The 18508-nt window shown below is 32.5% G+C and overlaps 5 protein-coding genes across 9 annotated transcripts in view; 3 read left to right on the top strand and 2 right to left on the bottom strand.

Moving 5' to 3' along the window:
- The first annotated feature begins 16 nt into the window (after positions 1 to 16).
- On the top strand, positions 17 to 7309 carry LOC115444816 (developmentally-regulated GTP-binding protein 2). Its single transcript, XM_030170740.2, has 8 exons — positions 17 to 293; positions 990 to 1150; positions 2591 to 2761; positions 3071 to 3214; positions 3585 to 3692; positions 4059 to 4216; positions 4776 to 4902; positions 5264 to 7309. The coding sequence occupies exons 1-8, from the start codon at positions 230 to 232 to the stop codon at positions 5423 to 5425; spliced, it is 1095 nt and encodes a 364-aa protein (XP_030026600.1). The 5' UTR covers positions 17 to 229; the 3' UTR covers positions 5426 to 7309.
- Positions 7310 to 7425: 116 nt separating this feature from the next.
- LOC115444817 (ER membrane protein complex subunit 3) lies at positions 7426 to 9100 on the bottom strand. The gene is made up of 5 exons (XM_030170743.2): positions 8831 to 9100; positions 8611 to 8749; positions 8385 to 8502; positions 7879 to 8040; positions 7426 to 7668 (listed from the first exon to the last, which is right to left on the bottom strand). Exons 1-5 carry the CDS (start codon positions 8977 to 8979, stop codon positions 7499 to 7501), a joined length of 738 nt encoding a protein of 245 aa, XP_030026603.1. The 5' UTR covers positions 8980 to 9100; the 3' UTR covers positions 7426 to 7498.
- A 146-nt stretch (positions 9101 to 9246) lies between these two features.
- On the top strand, positions 9247 to 12512 carry LOC115444814 (endonuclease III-like protein 1). 4 transcript variants are annotated; one of them, XM_030170736.2, is made up of 6 exons: positions 9247 to 9397; positions 9874 to 10143; positions 10252 to 10386; positions 10630 to 10800; positions 11143 to 11302; positions 11434 to 12512. In XM_030170736.2, exons 1-6 carry the CDS (start codon positions 9386 to 9388, stop codon positions 12060 to 12062), a joined length of 1377 nt encoding a protein of 458 aa, XP_030026596.1. In that variant the 5' UTR covers positions 9247 to 9385; the 3' UTR covers positions 12063 to 12512. The 4 variants fall into 4 exon arrangements, with proteins under 4 accessions (XP_030026596.1, XP_030026599.1, XP_030026597.1 ...); XM_030170739.2 differs by lacking the exon at positions 9247 to 9397 and adding an exon at positions 9493 to 9511; XM_030170737.2 differs by lacking the exon at positions 9247 to 9397 and adding an exon at positions 9549 to 9768.
- Positions 12500 to 13963, bottom strand: LOC115444818 (nucleolar protein 12). Its single transcript, XM_030170744.2, has 3 exons — positions 13763 to 13963; positions 13578 to 13683; positions 12500 to 13010 (listed from the first exon to the last, which is right to left on the bottom strand). Exons 1-3 carry the CDS (start codon positions 13834 to 13836, stop codon positions 12516 to 12518), a joined length of 675 nt encoding a protein of 224 aa, XP_030026604.1. The 5' UTR covers positions 13837 to 13963; the 3' UTR covers positions 12500 to 12515.
- A 762-nt stretch (positions 13964 to 14725) lies between these two features.
- LOC115444810 (TATA-binding protein-associated factor 172) overlaps positions 14726 to 18508 on the top strand; it is a 61413-nt gene continuing 57630 nt past the window's right edge. For both annotated transcript variants that reach the window (XM_030170724.2, XM_037437763.1), the window contains exon 1: positions 14726 to 14960. The gene's annotated coding sequence lies outside the window, so the exon portion shown is untranslated. The remainder of the gene's footprint in view (positions 14961 to 18508) is intronic.

The following is an 18508-nucleotide window of genomic DNA, read 5'->3' as shown; positions in this document are numbered from 1 at the left end:
GGCTTGATGTTTCGGCAAACCTGGAACATAACTAACCTAACTTCTGTCGTTGGGACTTGTGATCAAATAGATAAAAATATAGAGAAAAAGTAATATTTATATGTGTTAAAAGCATATTTTACTAACGAAATGCCATTTTTTTTATAGTGATATCATATTAGCGCTTTTAAATTGTCACTATTTGTTGATTACGTGGTAGACTTCTTTTGTCAGCAGAAGTTTGAGAAACATGGGTATTCTAGAGAAAATATCGGAAATCGAAAAAGAAATAGCAAGAACTCAAAAAAATAAAGGTAATGGGAGTATCCACATTATATGTTTGGTTACATTTATTTATGAAACTCGTAAAACCTATTGATAGCTTTATAATAATTAATGTCGCGAGTGCTGCTAATCAAAGATAATAATAGTGACACTGTACACGAAACAAATAATGTGCTATAAAATTTGCTAACTATTTTAGAGGGCTACGATAAATCCATGATTTGGCAAACCATTATACATAGATACATACTATGTTTTTAATAAGCCACTTATGTGGGCCTATGGACCTATATATTTGAGTACTAATTAATATCACTATTCTACGATATTGTTTGTAATGATAAATGGATTAATTTTAAGTTCCATTAGTTGGATATTAGATTTTTAATTAATTGGTTTTTAATTAGAATTTCTAAATTTTTATCACAAAATAATTTATCATCTGCAAAAGTTTTCGAATTTCATGCGAACATAAACTATTTAATACTTTCTACACATAAAATATTACAATTAAAATTTTATGAATACATAAATTTCTATTGTTCATTTAAATAAGAGACAACATTGCAAACATTATACAAAATGGTTTCTTCCATACAATATTCACTGTAACACAGCTTCTAAAAAACTGCTTATAAAACAAGAATCCATAAATTCAATACCGAGACAAATGTTTGTTTATTCCACCAATATTTGTTCCAAGACAAAACTATTATGCTTTTCAGCCACCGAGTACCATCTGGGACTGCTGAAGGCCAAGCTTGCTAAATACAGGTCACAGTTACTGGAGCCCTCCAAGAAGGGTGGAGATAAGGGTGAAGGGTTTGATGTGCTAAAGTCAGGTGATGCAAGAGTTGCTCTTATAGGTTTCCCCTCTGTTGGTAAGGTAAGAAATTTATTATTTATACAGCAATTATTACAGCTTAAATTTATGTTGCCAATCTATACTATTATATAAAGCTGAAGAGTTTGTTTGTTTGTTTGAACGCGCTAATCTCAGGAACTACCAGTCCAAATTGAAAAATTCTTTTTGCGTTGGATAGCCCTTTGTTCGTGAAGTGCTATAGGCTATATATCATCACGCTATACCCAATAGGAGCGGGGCAGTAATGGCTAATCTCAGGAACTACTGGTCCAAACTGAAAAATTCTTTTTGTGTTGGATAGCCCTTTATTAGTGTAGTGCTATAGGCTATATATCATCACGCTATGACCAATAGGAGCGGAGCAGTAATGGCTAATCTCAGGAACTACCGGTTCAAACTGAAAAATATTTTTGTGTTGGATAGTTCTTTGTTCGTGGAGTACTATGGGGTATATATGATCACGCTATGACCAATAGGAGCGGAGCAGTAATGGCTAATCTCAGGAACTATCAGATCGATCTGAAAAAAATATTTTTGTGTTGGATAGCACTTTGTTCCTGGAGTGCTATAGGCTATATATCATCACGCTATGTCTAATAGGAGCGGAGCAGTAATGGCTAATCTCAGGAACTACCGTGTTTGAACTGAAAATATCTTTTTGTGTTGGATAGCCCTTTGTTCCTGGAGTGCTATAAGCTATATATCATCACGCTATGACCAATCGGAGCGGAGCAGTAATGAAACATGTTGCAAAAACGGGGAAAAATTATTAGTTTTGAGAGCTTCCGTTGCGTGCGCTGCGTAAACGGTTAAAGTTATGCAACAATGATGTATGACGGGATTATTCCTCTTAAAAAGTTCTAAAAAATATATTATAAAACAAAGTCCCCCGCTGCATCCGTCTGCCTGAACGTGTTAAACTCAAAAACTACCCAACGTATTAAGATGAAATTTGGTATGGAGACAGTTTGAGAGGCTCCCGGGAAACTACTACTTTTATAACGGAAAACTTTAGCCTGAAAAACTGTATAACGCGGGCGGAGCCGCGGGCAAAAGCTAGTTAAATATAACAAACAAGGTTTATTAATGATGACCTCTGAAATAAATATACTCTGCATTTCTGATGCAACAAGTGACTAACAAGTTGAGTTTCAATATTGGGATATAAAGAATGGATTAAAAAAATTGTATTTAGGTTACAATGATGCTCAGTCCATTATAACTGATAGTTCAACTGGAACCACTCTCTCCCACCATATATATAAAACTATTTCTCTAGGATAGTAAGTAGTGCTTTTTACGTAAGTTCTAGGCTTATATTTTATTATGTTTATGGTCAATCATGGTGTTTACCATAAGGCAAGCATCGTAATTGCATCATCAATCTGTTGTAGAAGCAACTTTTAGTGACCTAAATGTGGAGTTAGGATCACACATTTTACAGTATTCTTATAATTTCAGTCAACTCTGCTCTCGACATTGACGCACACACACTCAGAAGCTGCCAGCTATGAGTTCACAACCCTGACATGCATTCCTGGAGTAATTGAATATCGAGGTGCCAACATACAGCTGCTTGACTTGCCTGGAATCATTGAAGGTGCTGCACAGGGCAAGGGTAGAGGAAGACAGGTGACATATACTTTGTTTATTTTTTATATAGGGTAAATTAATGGGAAACTGAGAATATAATCATTTCTTTCATTATGATGACAATGATGTTGATTGTTGTGTAGTATGGTTCGGTAATATCCCAAAGATATCACTAGAGTGGGTTTAATTGATCATTTTATAACATTTTTGTAAAGTATTGTATAATATCACACACTTAATTCACAGTATCACAAAGCTGAAGTTTTACTATAAATATCAAAACACCTATTTAAATGATACAAAAAACCAAAAAGCCACAATCCTCCAGAATATTCACATAATCTTCAGGTGATAGCGGTGGCGCGTACTGCAGACCTGGTGCTGATGATGCTGGATGCGACCAAGCCGTATGTGCACCGGCAGCTGCTTGAAAAGGAGTTGGAGAGTGTTGGCATCAGGCTCAATAAGACTAAACCTAATATTTATTTTAAGGTTTGTGTAGATTCTGAATATATGACTGTGGCTTAGAAGGATTTCCTGACCAAAATTGGATCTATTACAAAAGGTTTTTCTGAACTATTCCAAAATTTGTTCTGCTATAAATTGTTTATTTTCTTTTCAATATTAATATAGAATGTAATTTTGTGAATAGAAAGAGTAGGAATGGCACTGTGGAATTTATGGTTTCTGCTCCTAGGCTGTAGCCTATGTGGCCTATTAACAAGGAATTGAGACTTACATCTGATACCTCAGTATGGCAATAGTACAGCTAAAGCTCTAAGCCTTGCCTATCTTATTGGACTTTTAAGCAGTTACTGTTATTTTCTTATTAAGTAAATGAATAAATAACCCCATATTACAGGTAAAGAAAGGTGGAGGTCTATCTTTCAACTCAACATGCCAGCTAACCAAGGTTGATGAGAAAATGGTGCAAATGATACTACATGAATACAAAATATTTAATGCCGAGGTAATATTACTTTTTAAAACATGTATCTTATGTTACCATTGTATACTTTCAAATTGATATAAAGAATGGGACTAATAATTGCAAAAATAATTTTCCTTCAAATAATAAAAATATGCTCTGTTTTCTCATTATATGATGAGAGCTAAAAGAAATACTTATAGCAATAGTAAAAAAAAATGTAACCTGTCCCTATTTTTGTTAGCCTGGCAAGGGCCTGCTTATACAAACACATCCGACTTTAAATAGTTATGTATAAGTTTGTAAATGGGCCTCCATTTATGTTTAATTTTTCAAACCATAGGTCACTGAATTGTTTCGGTTTTTTGTATATATTTTTTGAACTTCCACACAATACTACCAACCCAGGTGCTGTTCCGCGAGGACTGCACACCGGACGATCTGATCGACGTGATCCTGGCGAACCGCGTGTACCTGCCGTGTCTGTACGTGTACAACAAGATTGATCAGATCTCCATACAGGAAGTCGACAGGATAGCCAGGGAGCCGCACTCTGTTGTTGTCAGGTTAGAGCGCTGTGTGTAAAAAAATATTTCCAAACCAGATTGATGAAGGTAGTTCAAAATTATAATGTACTAGCTTGCTCGTGGCTTCGTCCGCGTGGAAAAGATTTACTGTGATAAAAGTGCCGTTTTTTATTTTACAAGGATAAAAAGTAGCCTATAGTACTCGGGAATAATATAAGTTCGTTCTAGTCGAAGGATTTTTCAATAAAGATTCGACAATAGCTCCAGATTTTAACCCATTCAAACCTACAAACTTTTCTTCTTTACAATATTAGTATAGATTAATGTTATAAAATAGCTGCTCTTATTGCATAAAAAATTCAAACTGCATTAATGCGTAAAAGCGTTACAAATAAATAAGTTATAAACTATGTATGTAGTATTTTATACACACTAACGAAATGGATATTTTATACGGGCGTTTTGAATGCACACATTAGTATGCACTGGTAAATGTACCAAACAGTCCTCCACTGCATCGCGGTTACCGCGCGTTTTGATCGCCTTTAAATTTTGATATTCGTCATCGGTGCGTATTTAAATAGTTATTTGTTTGCAGTTGTAACATGAAGTTGAATCTGGACTTTCTGCTGGAGACATTATGGGAATACCTGTGCCTCATACGCGTCTACACCAAGAAGCCCGGACAGCCACCAGACTTTGACGATGGACTTATTTTAAGAAAGGTTAATCTGTTAATGATTGTTATATTTACCTTGCCTGACAGGGGGCGATTTCAAGCTCTTTATAAAGGTGTACTCAATATAACAGCCTTGTTTGTTGGTAGTCATGAGAAGCCTGACGTTGAAATTATTTTGTCCTACTTCCCTTGGCAGCTTTGACTTTATAATCATAATAAGCACTAACTGTCTGACTAAACTTTTCGTTACCAAACAATTCATAATGGTCTGTATATTAATGTGACAATACTTTGTTTCATTAATAAAAATATTATTATTTAATTCTTATTTAATACCAATTCATAAAAATACAAAATAATATTTTATTTTTGGGGGTTGAATAAAAATAAAACGTATATACCATCAGGGCGTGACAGTGGAGCACGTGTGCCACGCGATCCACCGGTCCCTCGCCGCGCAGCTGAAGTACGCGCTGGTGTGGGGCACCAGCACCAAGTACTCGCCGCAGCGCGTCGGCCTCGGACACACCGTGCAGGACGAGGACGTCGTGCAGCTCATCAAGAAGTAGGCGCCGCGACCAGGGGACAGTGCACTCGCCAATCACACCGTGTATATCTTGGGGAATCAGTTTGTTTATTGAGTATACGAAATAGGATTTATGTGCAGCTAGGGTAATGCTTTTTTTTACTAGCTTTAATCCTACTATTGAGCAACAGCCGACCCAATTACGATGATTTCTGCCAAGGTTCGCTCCTTTGAAATTTTCAGTCTCACGCGGTTTTTACGTAGTCTAATCGACACCAATTAAAAATGATAATACAATAAAAAAATATATTATCCTTCTGTCTTCGTTGAATAGTCACACATCTTTTCTCAAGATATATATTCAGTGTTATATCAGCCGTGCGTCACGAGTATAGAGCGTATTTTATTATGACATCCCTCACAAAGTGCGAACGTAGACCCAATTTTACATACTGTTATGTAGTTCCTTATACGCAACGTAACACGAAATCATCATATTCATATTTTAAATATATTGGAAATGGACGATACAACGTGCCCACGCGCACCTCGAAAATCTAAAACAATTCTCAGGTGCCTTCAACAAAAGCAATATACATTGTTGGTTCAAAGAAGTATCAAAGCACTGCCATTTTAGCTTGCTACAGTATGATGCTTTATTATATTTACAGCTATGTTAATAACAATATAATGAACATTAATCTTGAAACATTCAATTGTTGACTAATTTTTATAGTTACAATGTGGTTAATATTCAGTATTGTAGAAAATTTATCGCATTTTATACAGTGTTACGAGTACAAGTAGAAACATTTCATATTCATTACAGTTTTTACAAAGAGATAGGTATATGCATTGTGAGATTGTCAATGACTGAAATTTTATAGCATATTTATACAATAACGATGTACCGCACTGTTCTCTGCTCAATGCGCTATAGCTATATTATACAGCCTGATGCATAATATGGTGGTGTAAATTACGTATAATATCCGATCACAAATTTCCCAATTCTATAAGGTGCTAAGAATACAATGACATTGCAATAAGTTTAAAATATATTTTTCATAGATTTTGCTCAATAATCAATTTATTTTAGAATGTGTAGGATTTTTAATAAATTTAATTTTAAACTTCTATCGTTATCATTTTAAAAATTTAATAATCTAAGAAATTTAATCTGTTTCACCCAACAAAACTTACTTTTCACATAAGTGAACTGTTCTATAATCTCATTGCAAAATATTTTAAAATTGTCTTTATAATAACCGATTTAAAACTCAATAGGCATTGTAGCATAATTAGCAGCAATAAGTTACCATAATACTTTTTGGATCAGGCTGTATAATTTTCTGTTGTAATACTATTAATTGTATGCAGATTGCACCAATTACAACAATTTCATTTCATGTATAACTAGAATCCTTTATCATATTTATTTTTGTCAACATTTAAAAATGGCTAGATCGTTGGTTATTGGTGTTAGAATGGATGCTTAGGATAAAACAGAATTTGCCTGTAACGGTAATGATTGTGATGTAATTTCTTGCAATAGATAACCATTTAAGATGATAGATGGCGTTGAAATGGTCTGTGACTACTATAAGTTTATTCAAACACAAATAGGAGAGAACTGTTCAAAATAAAGATGAATAAATTTTTCACAAGTTATTTCAACAAGATAAAATTGACTTTAGGTGCTCATGTAAGTCAAGAAACTTTTAATGTTGTCACAGAAAGAGATTTTGTTCTTAGTCTAGCTCATCTCAGTTCTGGATAATGTTGCAAGAAGTTACAAATAATCCTTTGTCTTTCGACTGCAGACCATACAGGAAAAAAAGTTTTATTTGTTGTTGACGTTTTGTACTGGTCATGTTGTATATACTCAACAAACTTTTGCATTGAAATAAATACTTTTTTAAATGCAGCAGTGTATTTTCATAGCTTTTTCAGTTGTTCCAAATAAGAATGTGTGGATATAATTATCTCATATTTTTATTTAGTTCTACTCACTCCACATCACTCAGAAAGAAATCAATAATAGCCGTATCATAGTCAATAAATATATTAATAAACTGATCACTCTCACCATACACATTAACTTTACACTAGAAAATTATTCTTCAGAACTATTTAACAAATCTGACTCAGCTGTAGCAAGAGCCCATTTGTGCTCAGTGATCTCAAGGGCTTCCCACTCTGCCTTGAAGGCTGCTTTTGGGTCTGGAGGCATGGCCATGGCAGCACCAGACATCTGCTCTTGCATTATCTTTGATTGATCAGCGGCTAAAATGGAATGAGGATGTATTATTATATGGAATATTTTACAAAAATATTGTATGTACTATTTGTTATAGTAAGTTTCTTAAATACATTGTAATTCAAATTCTGTGAAGATTTAAAAAAATATATTAACAGTTTAACAAGTAAATAATATTTTAAAACTTTTTTATTAGTCACCATAAAAAGATATATTTAATTATTTTTTTGCCTCACCATTATTTTCTCCCAAAACCAGGGCATAAATAGTCCTCAGACCAAACACATTGAGGAAGTACCAGGAAGCTGAGGATACCCAGGAGGCATCCAGGTAAGTGAGCTCCACACCTCGCTGGAGCATGGGCTTGAAACGGATTGTAAGGGGGAATGGAACCTTGGCTGAAAAATAAATGTCTTATGTCAGCTACATTATATCACACTAGGTGGCGCTTGTGTAACCCAAATCAAATGTAGGCCTTTCCTTGAATAAGAGTCCACTGTGTATTTTCATGAGATAAAAAGCAGCCTATTATGTTAACTGAGTCATAGCCTACATGTATATCACATTTCATCCAAATCAGTTTAGCAGTTTCTGTGTGTAGTTCTAATAAACATCTATACAAACTTGAATTTAAAATTCAAATAAGCAGATATTTTTCACATACAATCTGTGTACACACAGGAAATACAGAATTAAGGTATTGTCAATATGAATTCTATTAAAATACTGTTAATATTCATACTCGTAAGAAATCCACTGAACATCCAGTTGATCCAGCCTCCAATTACAATCATAGGCAGCACATTGGTCACGTTACCCTTCAGCATATCAGTCATCATGCCTGGGTCAGTCATCGGGTTCTGAAATTTGAAGATAAATATAAATGATATTAAACTGATGTCTCAGACTAGTATAGTAAGCTTTGTATTAACAACAAGTAATATTATTAATAAGTAACAAAATGATACCTGTGATGTGGCAGTTCTTTTCTGAGTCTTGAAATATCCCGTCTCTTCGTTGTTAAACCAGTGGCGGCGCATGGCGAACGATTGTCGAGGCAAATACTTACCGTTCTCACGCAGCAGTCTTGCACGTATCATGACTTGACTAAACAAGGAGGTTATATTTACAAACTTATCAATGATTTATAAAATTCACATTAAATAGGAAGGCTGTGCAAAGCTTCACCTGTCTTGTACTTGCAGTAGCTCGATTTTCTTCTGAGACGATAAAATGATCGACACATAGTGCCTCACGATACCAACCAGGAAAGTGATAATGACTATGGGCAAAAACACCCATAACCTTATATTTGGGTCAAGAAGTAATTCCACCATGTTTTAATGTAGTTCAACTTCTTTAACTATTATGTTTATCTTTTATTTCGTATTATTATTTCTTCTACAAGTCTCGTCTGAAACAGTTTCCCACTTGACAGCAAATGCTTGACAGTTGGCTGTCCTGTAGTGACGTACTACTTGATACGTTTATTAATCGAGTGAATCGAGCAAAGAGAATTATAATACAATCGAGTACATATAAGAAATATGTTTATTCCACAGACGGCTTGTTCACATTATTTGATAACTGTTAAGATATTAGTATAAAACTTAAACGTATACTTCATCCGTATGAAAATCAAGTTCATTAATCGAGCATTGCACACTGACAATTCTAAACAAAGAGAATTATATTATATTTCATGGAAAATTCTAAAATTTTATGAAAAAATATCCTTGAACAATGATACGCAAGGTAAGACCATCAAAAATGAAAATACACAACATTATCATATAATATAATGCCTTTGTCCAATTTTGCTCTTATGCGATGGTCACTCGATCTACTTTGAAATAGCATAACAATAAGGTAAAATATTTATTCTTTTTTTTTTCAAGTCATGATTTGCACGTTTATACACGTATTAGCATATTTACTGCATATATTTTATTTTTTTATTAAAATTTTCGAACGTATACCCAAGGTTGCCCAAGGTTCTACAGTCGATTCCATACTTTCGGTGTAGCGTCTGTGGTTCTTCAATTTATTGAATACAATTTTCATAAAAAGCGCGCAATAACAAAGTTTTCTTACTCTGTTTCTTACTTCATACTTCTCGTCATCTCGTTGAGTACCTACCTAATTAATTGTCTTTTCGGATAATACATAAAAATGTATCAATTACATTTTAATGATAAAGTTTAACGGTTTCATTTGTTTCTTTGTTTAAGATTGACGGCTTATGGAAAACAATTATGCGTCGCGGTAAAGCAAACATAAAAAAGTCTAGCTCAAGTGTTTTTCCCGAATATAAAAAAGTTAAAAATGATAATAACAATGAAGAAAAACCTGGCACAAGTAATATAGCTTCTGCGCCTCTGAGTGAGCCACAACTTAGCACTCAAAGTATTGAGAATACATATTCAGAGCTAAATAAATATCAATATAAAAAGAAGCCGCATATAAAAATACAATATGAAGAGGATCCTCCACCTAAAATGGTATATTTTATATTTATACAAATATTACAAAAATGTTAATTTATTATATTTTTCTTGTAATAATTTTCATTACTCTAAGTTTATGTTAGCACTTCGATTTTATTGTAGGAAGCTTCAGGTTTGTGGGAACCACCAAAATGGCGAGAATTTCTAGTAAACTTGCGAAACATGAGAGCAAATAATGATGCGCCTGTCGATTCTATGGGGTGCCATATGAGCATGGATTTGAACGCATCACCTGAGGTATCTGTCCTTGTATACAGTACATACTTTAACAATAATCGAGTGTTTATTATTTATTTAAAGTTGAAAAAGAAATGTCACTTTATTTAGACTGTCGCAAATTTCTCTTGACTTGCAGTATAAATATTATAACAATCCAGTATGTACCATAACAAACTTTAGTCATAAAAATTACAAGACGAGTTATTCTGAATAAAATAGTTGTGCGACTCAGAAATTATTAAGGCAAAATAATAATTTTAGGTGTACAGGTATCAGAGCCTGATATCCTTGATGCTGTCAAGTCAGACTAAAGATCAAGTCACCTTCGCAGCCATGGAGCGGTTGCGGAAGCGAGGGCTCACCATTGATAGTGTGTTGGAGATGAGTGATGAAGAGTTGGGGAATCTTATATATCCTGTTGGTTTCTGGAAGGTATTATTTTTTCCTATTTCTTAGGAAAGAATTATTTAAGTTTAACAGTTTGTATTTGTACACAATAAATTTATGTGTTAACACATTGACTATGGCGCATGCAACACTCATGTTATTTTGGGCTAATATGCGTGCGGCTAGCATACAACTGGAGTGTTGTCTGAAATTTGTGTCATTCACTCATGTTGCACAATGGAACGCCAGTGCAGGACAACACCTTTGTGCATGATGGATAATTCATTTTGTTAGTGCAGCAGTAAATGTGCTAAAACAGTTAAAAACTATGGCAGGTTATAATATATGTGTCACTTTACATTTAAAAAATATGTTTGAATATTTCAGACTAAAGTGAAGTACATAAAGAAAACTACACAAACCTTGAAAGAACAGTACAATGGGGACATACCAGATTCAGCGGAGAAATTGTGCAAACTGACTGGTGTGGGACCTAAAATGGCTCACATTTGCATGAAAGTTGCATGGAACAAAATCACTGGCATTGGTAAGGGGTGAATTTGTATCTTTTTCTTTAATCTATTAGGATAATTATATTCGTAAACATGTATTTATTTAAAAAAAACACACACCTATAGATTATACACCCCATTCATTAAATTTTATATTTTTTTTTAGGTGTAGATACCCATGTACACAGAATAAGTAACCGGATTGGATGGGTAAAAAAACCAACCAGCACTCCAGAAGACACTCGCAGAGCTTTGGAAACTTGGATTCCATATGAATTGTGGAGTGAAGTCAATCATCTCATGGTGGGTTTTGGGCAGACTATATGCTTACCCATAGGTCCAATGTGTCATGAGTGCCTTAACAATGACATTTGCCCCTCAAGTGGTTTGGGAAGGAAATCACCCAAAAAAACTCCAATAAAAGATGACAAAACTACTAAAGCATCACCTGCAAAAGACATTAAAACTGAAGTAACTGAGGACAATGAGGGTGAAATTGGAAGACAAGTTAATATAGAGGAAATAAAATCTCAGAAAAAGAAAATAACGCATAAGAAGGAACCTGACCCTGATTTGTATGATTTTAAAATTGATGCAAAGACAGAAATAAGCAAAAAAAAATTTCAAGCAAACAATCAAAAGAAGAAGACAAATAATAAGAGAAAATTAGAGTCCAGTGAAAATAATATGAATGATAATGTATCACCTAGTGATAAAGAATTGAAAGAAGTTGTCAAATCAAAATCACCAAGAGTTAAAGTGACTACCAATGAGTTACAAGATGAGTCAGGTTGAAGTAAAAATACTAAAGATGCAAGCAGTGATAATGATTTTGAAAAACCAGGAAGCACAGCAAGGTTGACGTACAGTAGTACTTAATTAAAATCATACTGGTAATAAATTTAAAAAATCGAGTATTAAAAAAAGAATGCCAGAAAAAGTAATTGCATATGGCCACATAAAAGTACAGTTGTCAATAGTATACTATTGGTATTTTAAGAGTATATTTTACAATTTATTATAAAGTGTAATTTTGGTAAATGGGATTTCCTAAATTTAACACTACTTTATATAAAGTAAGATCATGTTTTTTAAAAGCAATCTCAACTTTTTAAATGTAAGGTTGTTTTTCACTACCTCTAATAAGTATTTTAAGTGATACATATGGCATTTATGTTACTACCTCAGTTTAGATCTTTTTGTTGTATGTTTTTATTATAAAAATAAAATACTTTTTCAATTCAAGTTTTATTTATGTTTTCTTTTAAAATTATTTTTCTTTTTGGATTTATCTTTCTTTTGTTCAACTTTACCCATATGCCTACTCTTCTGCTGTGATTTCTTTTTATTCTTCACCCTTTCCAATTTGTTTTTCATTTGGAAAACCTTACTCTTCTGCACTTTTTTAGTTGCTTGTTTCTTCAACATCCTTTTTATATCCTTTTTAGTCTTTAACTTGTCATCTTCCTGTTCTTCCTCTACTTCTTCCTCACTTTCCTCTTCAGAATCCATGCCGGGAACAGTTTGAACATTTTTCTCAGATTTCTTTTTAACATCCTTTTTTGCTATAGGTTCTTTGGGTCTATTTTCACCAATGACCAAATCTTTTTTCTGTAGAGTGTCTGAAGATAATTCAACTATCTTTACATTTACATCTTCATCTTCGTATTCTTCTTGCAGTAACTGCTCAATATCTGGTATAGGACGACTGGACACTATTAACTTTTTATATGATTCCTTGTTCTGAAATAAATATGAAATAAGTTTAATTGAGTAAACAAAATGAGTGTTGTTATCTGAAGTGGTTTTATAACATTTCTTAATAATGGTAAAGACCTAAATAATGAAATAGCAGCCTGAATGCTGGTCTGGAGAAAAGTTCTTGTATCAACCGATAATCAGGTTACAATTTCACAGCCTATGGCCTCCAGCAGGTAATGATGTTCTATGTCAATGTTATTAATTATCTTATAATACGAATATATGCATGATATGGAAATTTCAATTTCATTAATTTTGAATTACAGCCCAAGACATAGTGTACACATGACATTTTTAGTTTATAAAGTTGGCAGAAGACAAGTTATAAGGAAGTAAAGAATTCATGTTTGCATTACATTATAGTAGATTAAATTTGTTACTAATAATTATGTCTCCCAATACTCCTAAAATACTGATCCTTCTTCAGCAAATACCTTTGAAGTATTATATATCAGAATTGAAAATTTATAATATATACTCAATACTCATATTGAACGAGAAAAAAATGCATATCCATACTATAAGTTCTATTTAATAAACTTAATTTACCTCCTGTTTGATTCGTTTCTTTTCTTCTTTCAATAAGCGTTGTAGTTCTTCTTGGGCTTTCTTCTTTCGTTCCAGTTTTCTTTTACGAAAACCGCATAAAAACTCCCTGAATAAAATTAATACACGTTACAATAACTTCCACATGCAAGCATTAAACATAATGTGCAATGAGATCGCAAACTTACTTTCTTTTAGATTCATCAAAAACTAAATTTACTTTCTTTTTTCTCTCCTGATTTTTATTATTTCTCTTTCCCATATTTTATGTTTATTTGAAATTATGGATATATTCACGATGCTGTTTTGATCCTTTGACAGACAAAATAACCAAAAAATTATAACATTGACAGATGTCCCCCAGAGAGATGTACAGCAATGAGTGATTAAATATATCGATATAATACAACTATATTATCAAAATCAATAATAATAACTTAGTCAACGCCGCATTTAACCATGAACCTTAAATACAGTTTTATAATATTATTATAGGTTTTGATTTTAAAATTTATTGTAATTTAGATACGTAGGAAACTATAGCTGCAAAATGTAACAAATTTAATAATCTATCCGCTTCCTTAACAAAATATTATCAACTATCAGTTTAAATTAGAAGACAGACAAAGCAAATAAGCACATTATTTGAAACAAATAAAATATCGCCATAAGTTATATGCTAGTAATTTTTGTAACTCAACTCGTAGCTGATATCGATGAGAATTTAATTATTTAAGTTACGTATTATATTTATCTTTTCGATACAATAACATCTCTCTTGAGATGGAATACTGAAATGTTTTATGCAATATCGATATTATTGAGATGAGTACTGCACTGTCACGTCGATATGACGTGAACGTTTTGTTTGTTGCACTGGGACATTGCGTTCTTTTGAAGATTTATTTACAAATGAGACTTCGTAAGGTTTTAGGTTTTCGCAGTCTAGAAATATGTGTAAAAATCACTAAACAGGCAGTTTCTGCATATCTTGAAATATTTCTAATTATAGATCCTTTAAATAATATTACATATATATCTGGTATGAAAAAATAAAACGTGGAACATATTGCATTTCAATCACACAATTTTGGCAAACAATCAAGAATTTCTGAAATCCTCGCACGCGATTGGTGGAAGCTTGCAATTAATATTTTTTATCAACCTGCGCAGAGCCAATCAGCGCACAAGTCCACAATAAAGACGGACTCATCAGCAGCATGGCTGTCAGTATAAATTTGAAGCTTGGACGATGCGCTTCCTCTCGTCACGTTGGTTTTTTTTGTTTGTGCATTTTGACGAAAATGATATCGTGTGTGAATTTGTGTGGTATGAAATATGGAAAGCTGCGAGTGCAGTGACCTGATATCGGCCCCGGAGAATAGGGTAAGTGTACTTGTGCGATACGACCCTTTAGCAACGAAACCTAATGAGATATGAGAAAAAAACTGTGGCACAGAAAAATCAATCGGACACTCGCTACGTATGAGGCTTTCGTCACATTTAATTTAGGTAATTCAAGGTCGTATTTAGAGGTGTTTGCGTGTCATGTAGAGTGCATTAATTGGAGCGATAGCTAGGAGCGCGTTGCCATGGCCATATGTTAGCACGCGTGAAAGGGTTGAGTTACACACGTACCGTTAGTGTGCACACAATGTTTTGATCTAATGCGGCTAGTGACCAGCGAGTACGTTTCCGACGAGCTGCCATTTGGTGGCTGCTGACTGCCGAGTGATAGGGAAAGCTGGTGACCGTGTAAACATACGTCGTCGGCAATCGTCAGCGGTCAGACCGTATATAACGTTATATCGCTATAAAATATATTATCTTTTCACTTTCTTCTGGGAGAAATAATTTTGTCGCAAATTTATTTCATATGATTCTTTTTGCATGAACATTATTTTATCTATGACTTATCAGTGTAATTATTTTTTGGATAGACTTATTTATCTATTATCACTAAGTTAGTGTTATTTAATTCTTGAATTTATCTCATATTTGTTTACTATGATTCCCACATTAACATTGTTTATCTTTACACAATACATTTTACCTTGTTAAACTAAAATAAAAGTAACATTACATTTTAGTGCAATAAAATATCACATACACACATTCTATAAATATATGTCTACATTATACTGGGATCTGATTGCACATAAGCTAATATTCCTGATAATGGCCACTACTCAATAAACTTAATATTAGATTATGTTTTCAAATATAATACAAAACATTTTTATATTCCCCATTTCAAGTTTCAATATATAATATACCAAAAAATGTAAAAATGACTAATATTCAATCTTAATCTAGAATAATTGGTATTGATGCAAATGAGATAGCAATTTGAGTTATCTTAAATACTAATTTGATCTCGTTCAGATGCAGCCACATGATAAGAGAAGATGCATATGTTTGTAAACTTGTAACCATACAAATGTAACAAACAATAACATTAACAGATGAAGCCATACATACTGAATTGTTTGTAGAATAGATAATTGTGATTATTTTTAACTCTAATGAGATTTTATTAGATTCTTATCTGTGATTAGTATTTACTATAAAACCCTATTACATGTTGCCTGTATGTACTCCCTAAAGGATTTTTCGGTATAAAAGTCCCACCATACTTTGCTAGGTTAAAAGGAGTCTATATCGTAATCTAGGACATGGTCTTATCTGTTTGCCAAATATCCAAATCTGTTCAAGACTTTTGGTGATTACTTCTCATGAATCTTCACAAACTACATTAATTCTCTGGCTCACTATTTACAAGTTAATTTTTACTTATTTTGCATAAATGAGATTAAAAATGTTCAACTTACTAATAATTTTCTTTATTTATCTATTGGAAGAATTGGATTTTTTTAATAAATGAGACTTAGAATCATGTAGTACATAACACTATTTGTAAATCAAATATAACATAGTACCTTGTAATAGTGAAACAGTGATTTATATTATTAGTAAGAAAGATGTATGTCTAAAGTAATCTATACTGTGTAAATATGTATTCCAATATTTTCTATCCATAAATAATATCTCATATTATTTATGGATTTTGAATCCTCATTGTTTTCAGTGTTCAAAATATTTCACAGATTTTTTTAATATTTCAATCAATGTAATATCAATCATCATTAGTAAAAATGTATGTATATCATCGATGTATCGGAAAATTCCAAAATATAAATATTCCATGTCTATTGCATATAATTAATTTTGTTTCTTAGTAGAAAATATTTTAATTAATTTTAATGAGGTAAATACATATTGGTGTTTTTTGATCTTACAGACAGAAATTTAAACCATTTACTTAATTTGCCTAATAATTTATTGCTACCTATTATACTTCCATATTCAAGATTTATAGTTGAGGAAGGTATTGTTCTATTTGAGGATGTATTTTGGAGGAGAAACCTGTATCTGACAGTGAGTAGGTATAGTTAGATGTTATTTTTTTAAATTACCTAAGTAGTGGGCAGGAACGTCTCTAAGCACCATACAATGCCAGTAAGGTCTATTAAAAAAACAGTTAAGAAAAAATATTATTTCCCATGGAAGCTATATGTTAATGGTAATACATGGTATACATGGAAAAACATGGTCTAACTAACCATGGTAATACATGGTCTAACTGTGAGCAAAATTTTACCAAAATACATTCAGTTGTTTCTGCATTTACTTCTTACATTCATACAGACAACCAAAGATTTTCATGAACTTTCACATTGATAATATTCATAAAAGTAAGATGTAGAAGTAAGATAAAATAACTATTTGTAATTGCATATAATTCCATATTTTGTAAATAACATTAAGTAATTAAAAATGGGTATATTTTGAAGTAATGATTATGGTTATGGACTCCTTTTTCCGCACTTAGCTTGTAATTTTGATCTAATTATAAGGTACTAGTTTGAAATCAATGAAAGTGAATGTTTTGTTTATAACATTTGATTGGGCAACAACTTTCTTGTTTTTGTTTGACTGTTTAGATTATCCAATACATTAATTAGTCACAGCTGGTTTATGTAATAAAAAGATAATTGATTATTTTATGAATATTTAATTTATAATTTATTTGAATTTAAAATGCTTGATAAATATCTTCTTCGGTTACTTTTATCATGATTTTACCACAGACCGTCACTGTAAGTTCTAGAACCTACTCCACGATGCTTAAGTCACTTTATGATAGTGCTACAATAAACTTATTAGACCTTAGGCTAGATAATAATATGTATTATTATAGATTTATTATTTACATTTAAAGGCATGTTTTGTAAAAAAACTTGAATGTCCTTTGTCAGTTATAAACAGATGGATAAAAATATAAAATAACTGTATTGATAACATGTTATTAGTATGATATGGACCATTGAAAAAAATCATTTATTCGAAACATATACACTTTTATTTATTCGAATATTTGTTAACGAGATCCAGAGTAAAATGAAACACGACAGAATCGTTACTTTTCCTAATTGTCCAGCCGGGCGTTAACTCGCCGATAATTATTAATTGAACGTAGATAGGCAAAAAGGATCCAACCCACAAAATTACATTTTTGAGATGGTAAAGATTGAAATTTAAATCGTATTTTTTATTTTCTCATTGGTTTTCTATTTTATATTTTGTTATCATAAGTTCAAATTAACATATTTTGACTAAGATGTTTTTACTAATGGAAAATATAGAACTTATAGAATAGAACTAATTTGGCGTACTCGGCTCATTTTGGATCACATTGTGGGTTGGATCCTTTTTGCGAATCTACGTTCAATAGTGATAATACGGCCGTGTGTGAGCCGCCTAATGTCGCCGCGGCTATTAAATCATCCCGTTAACAAATTTGGATGTAATCAAGCCGATTAACATACAATCGCATGCTTTTGTTACGTAACTATTGTGAACATAATGCTGCG

Source organism: Manduca sexta, chromosome 12 (genome assembly GCF_014839805.1).
Source record: "Manduca sexta isolate Smith_Timp_Sample1 chromosome 12, JHU_Msex_v1.0, whole genome shotgun sequence".
NCBI classification, from domain to species: Eukaryota; Metazoa; Arthropoda; class Insecta; order Lepidoptera; family Sphingidae; genus Manduca; species Manduca sexta.
The sequence above is the reverse complement of the archived record's forward strand: the minus strand, read 5'-3'. Positions and strand labels throughout refer to the sequence as shown.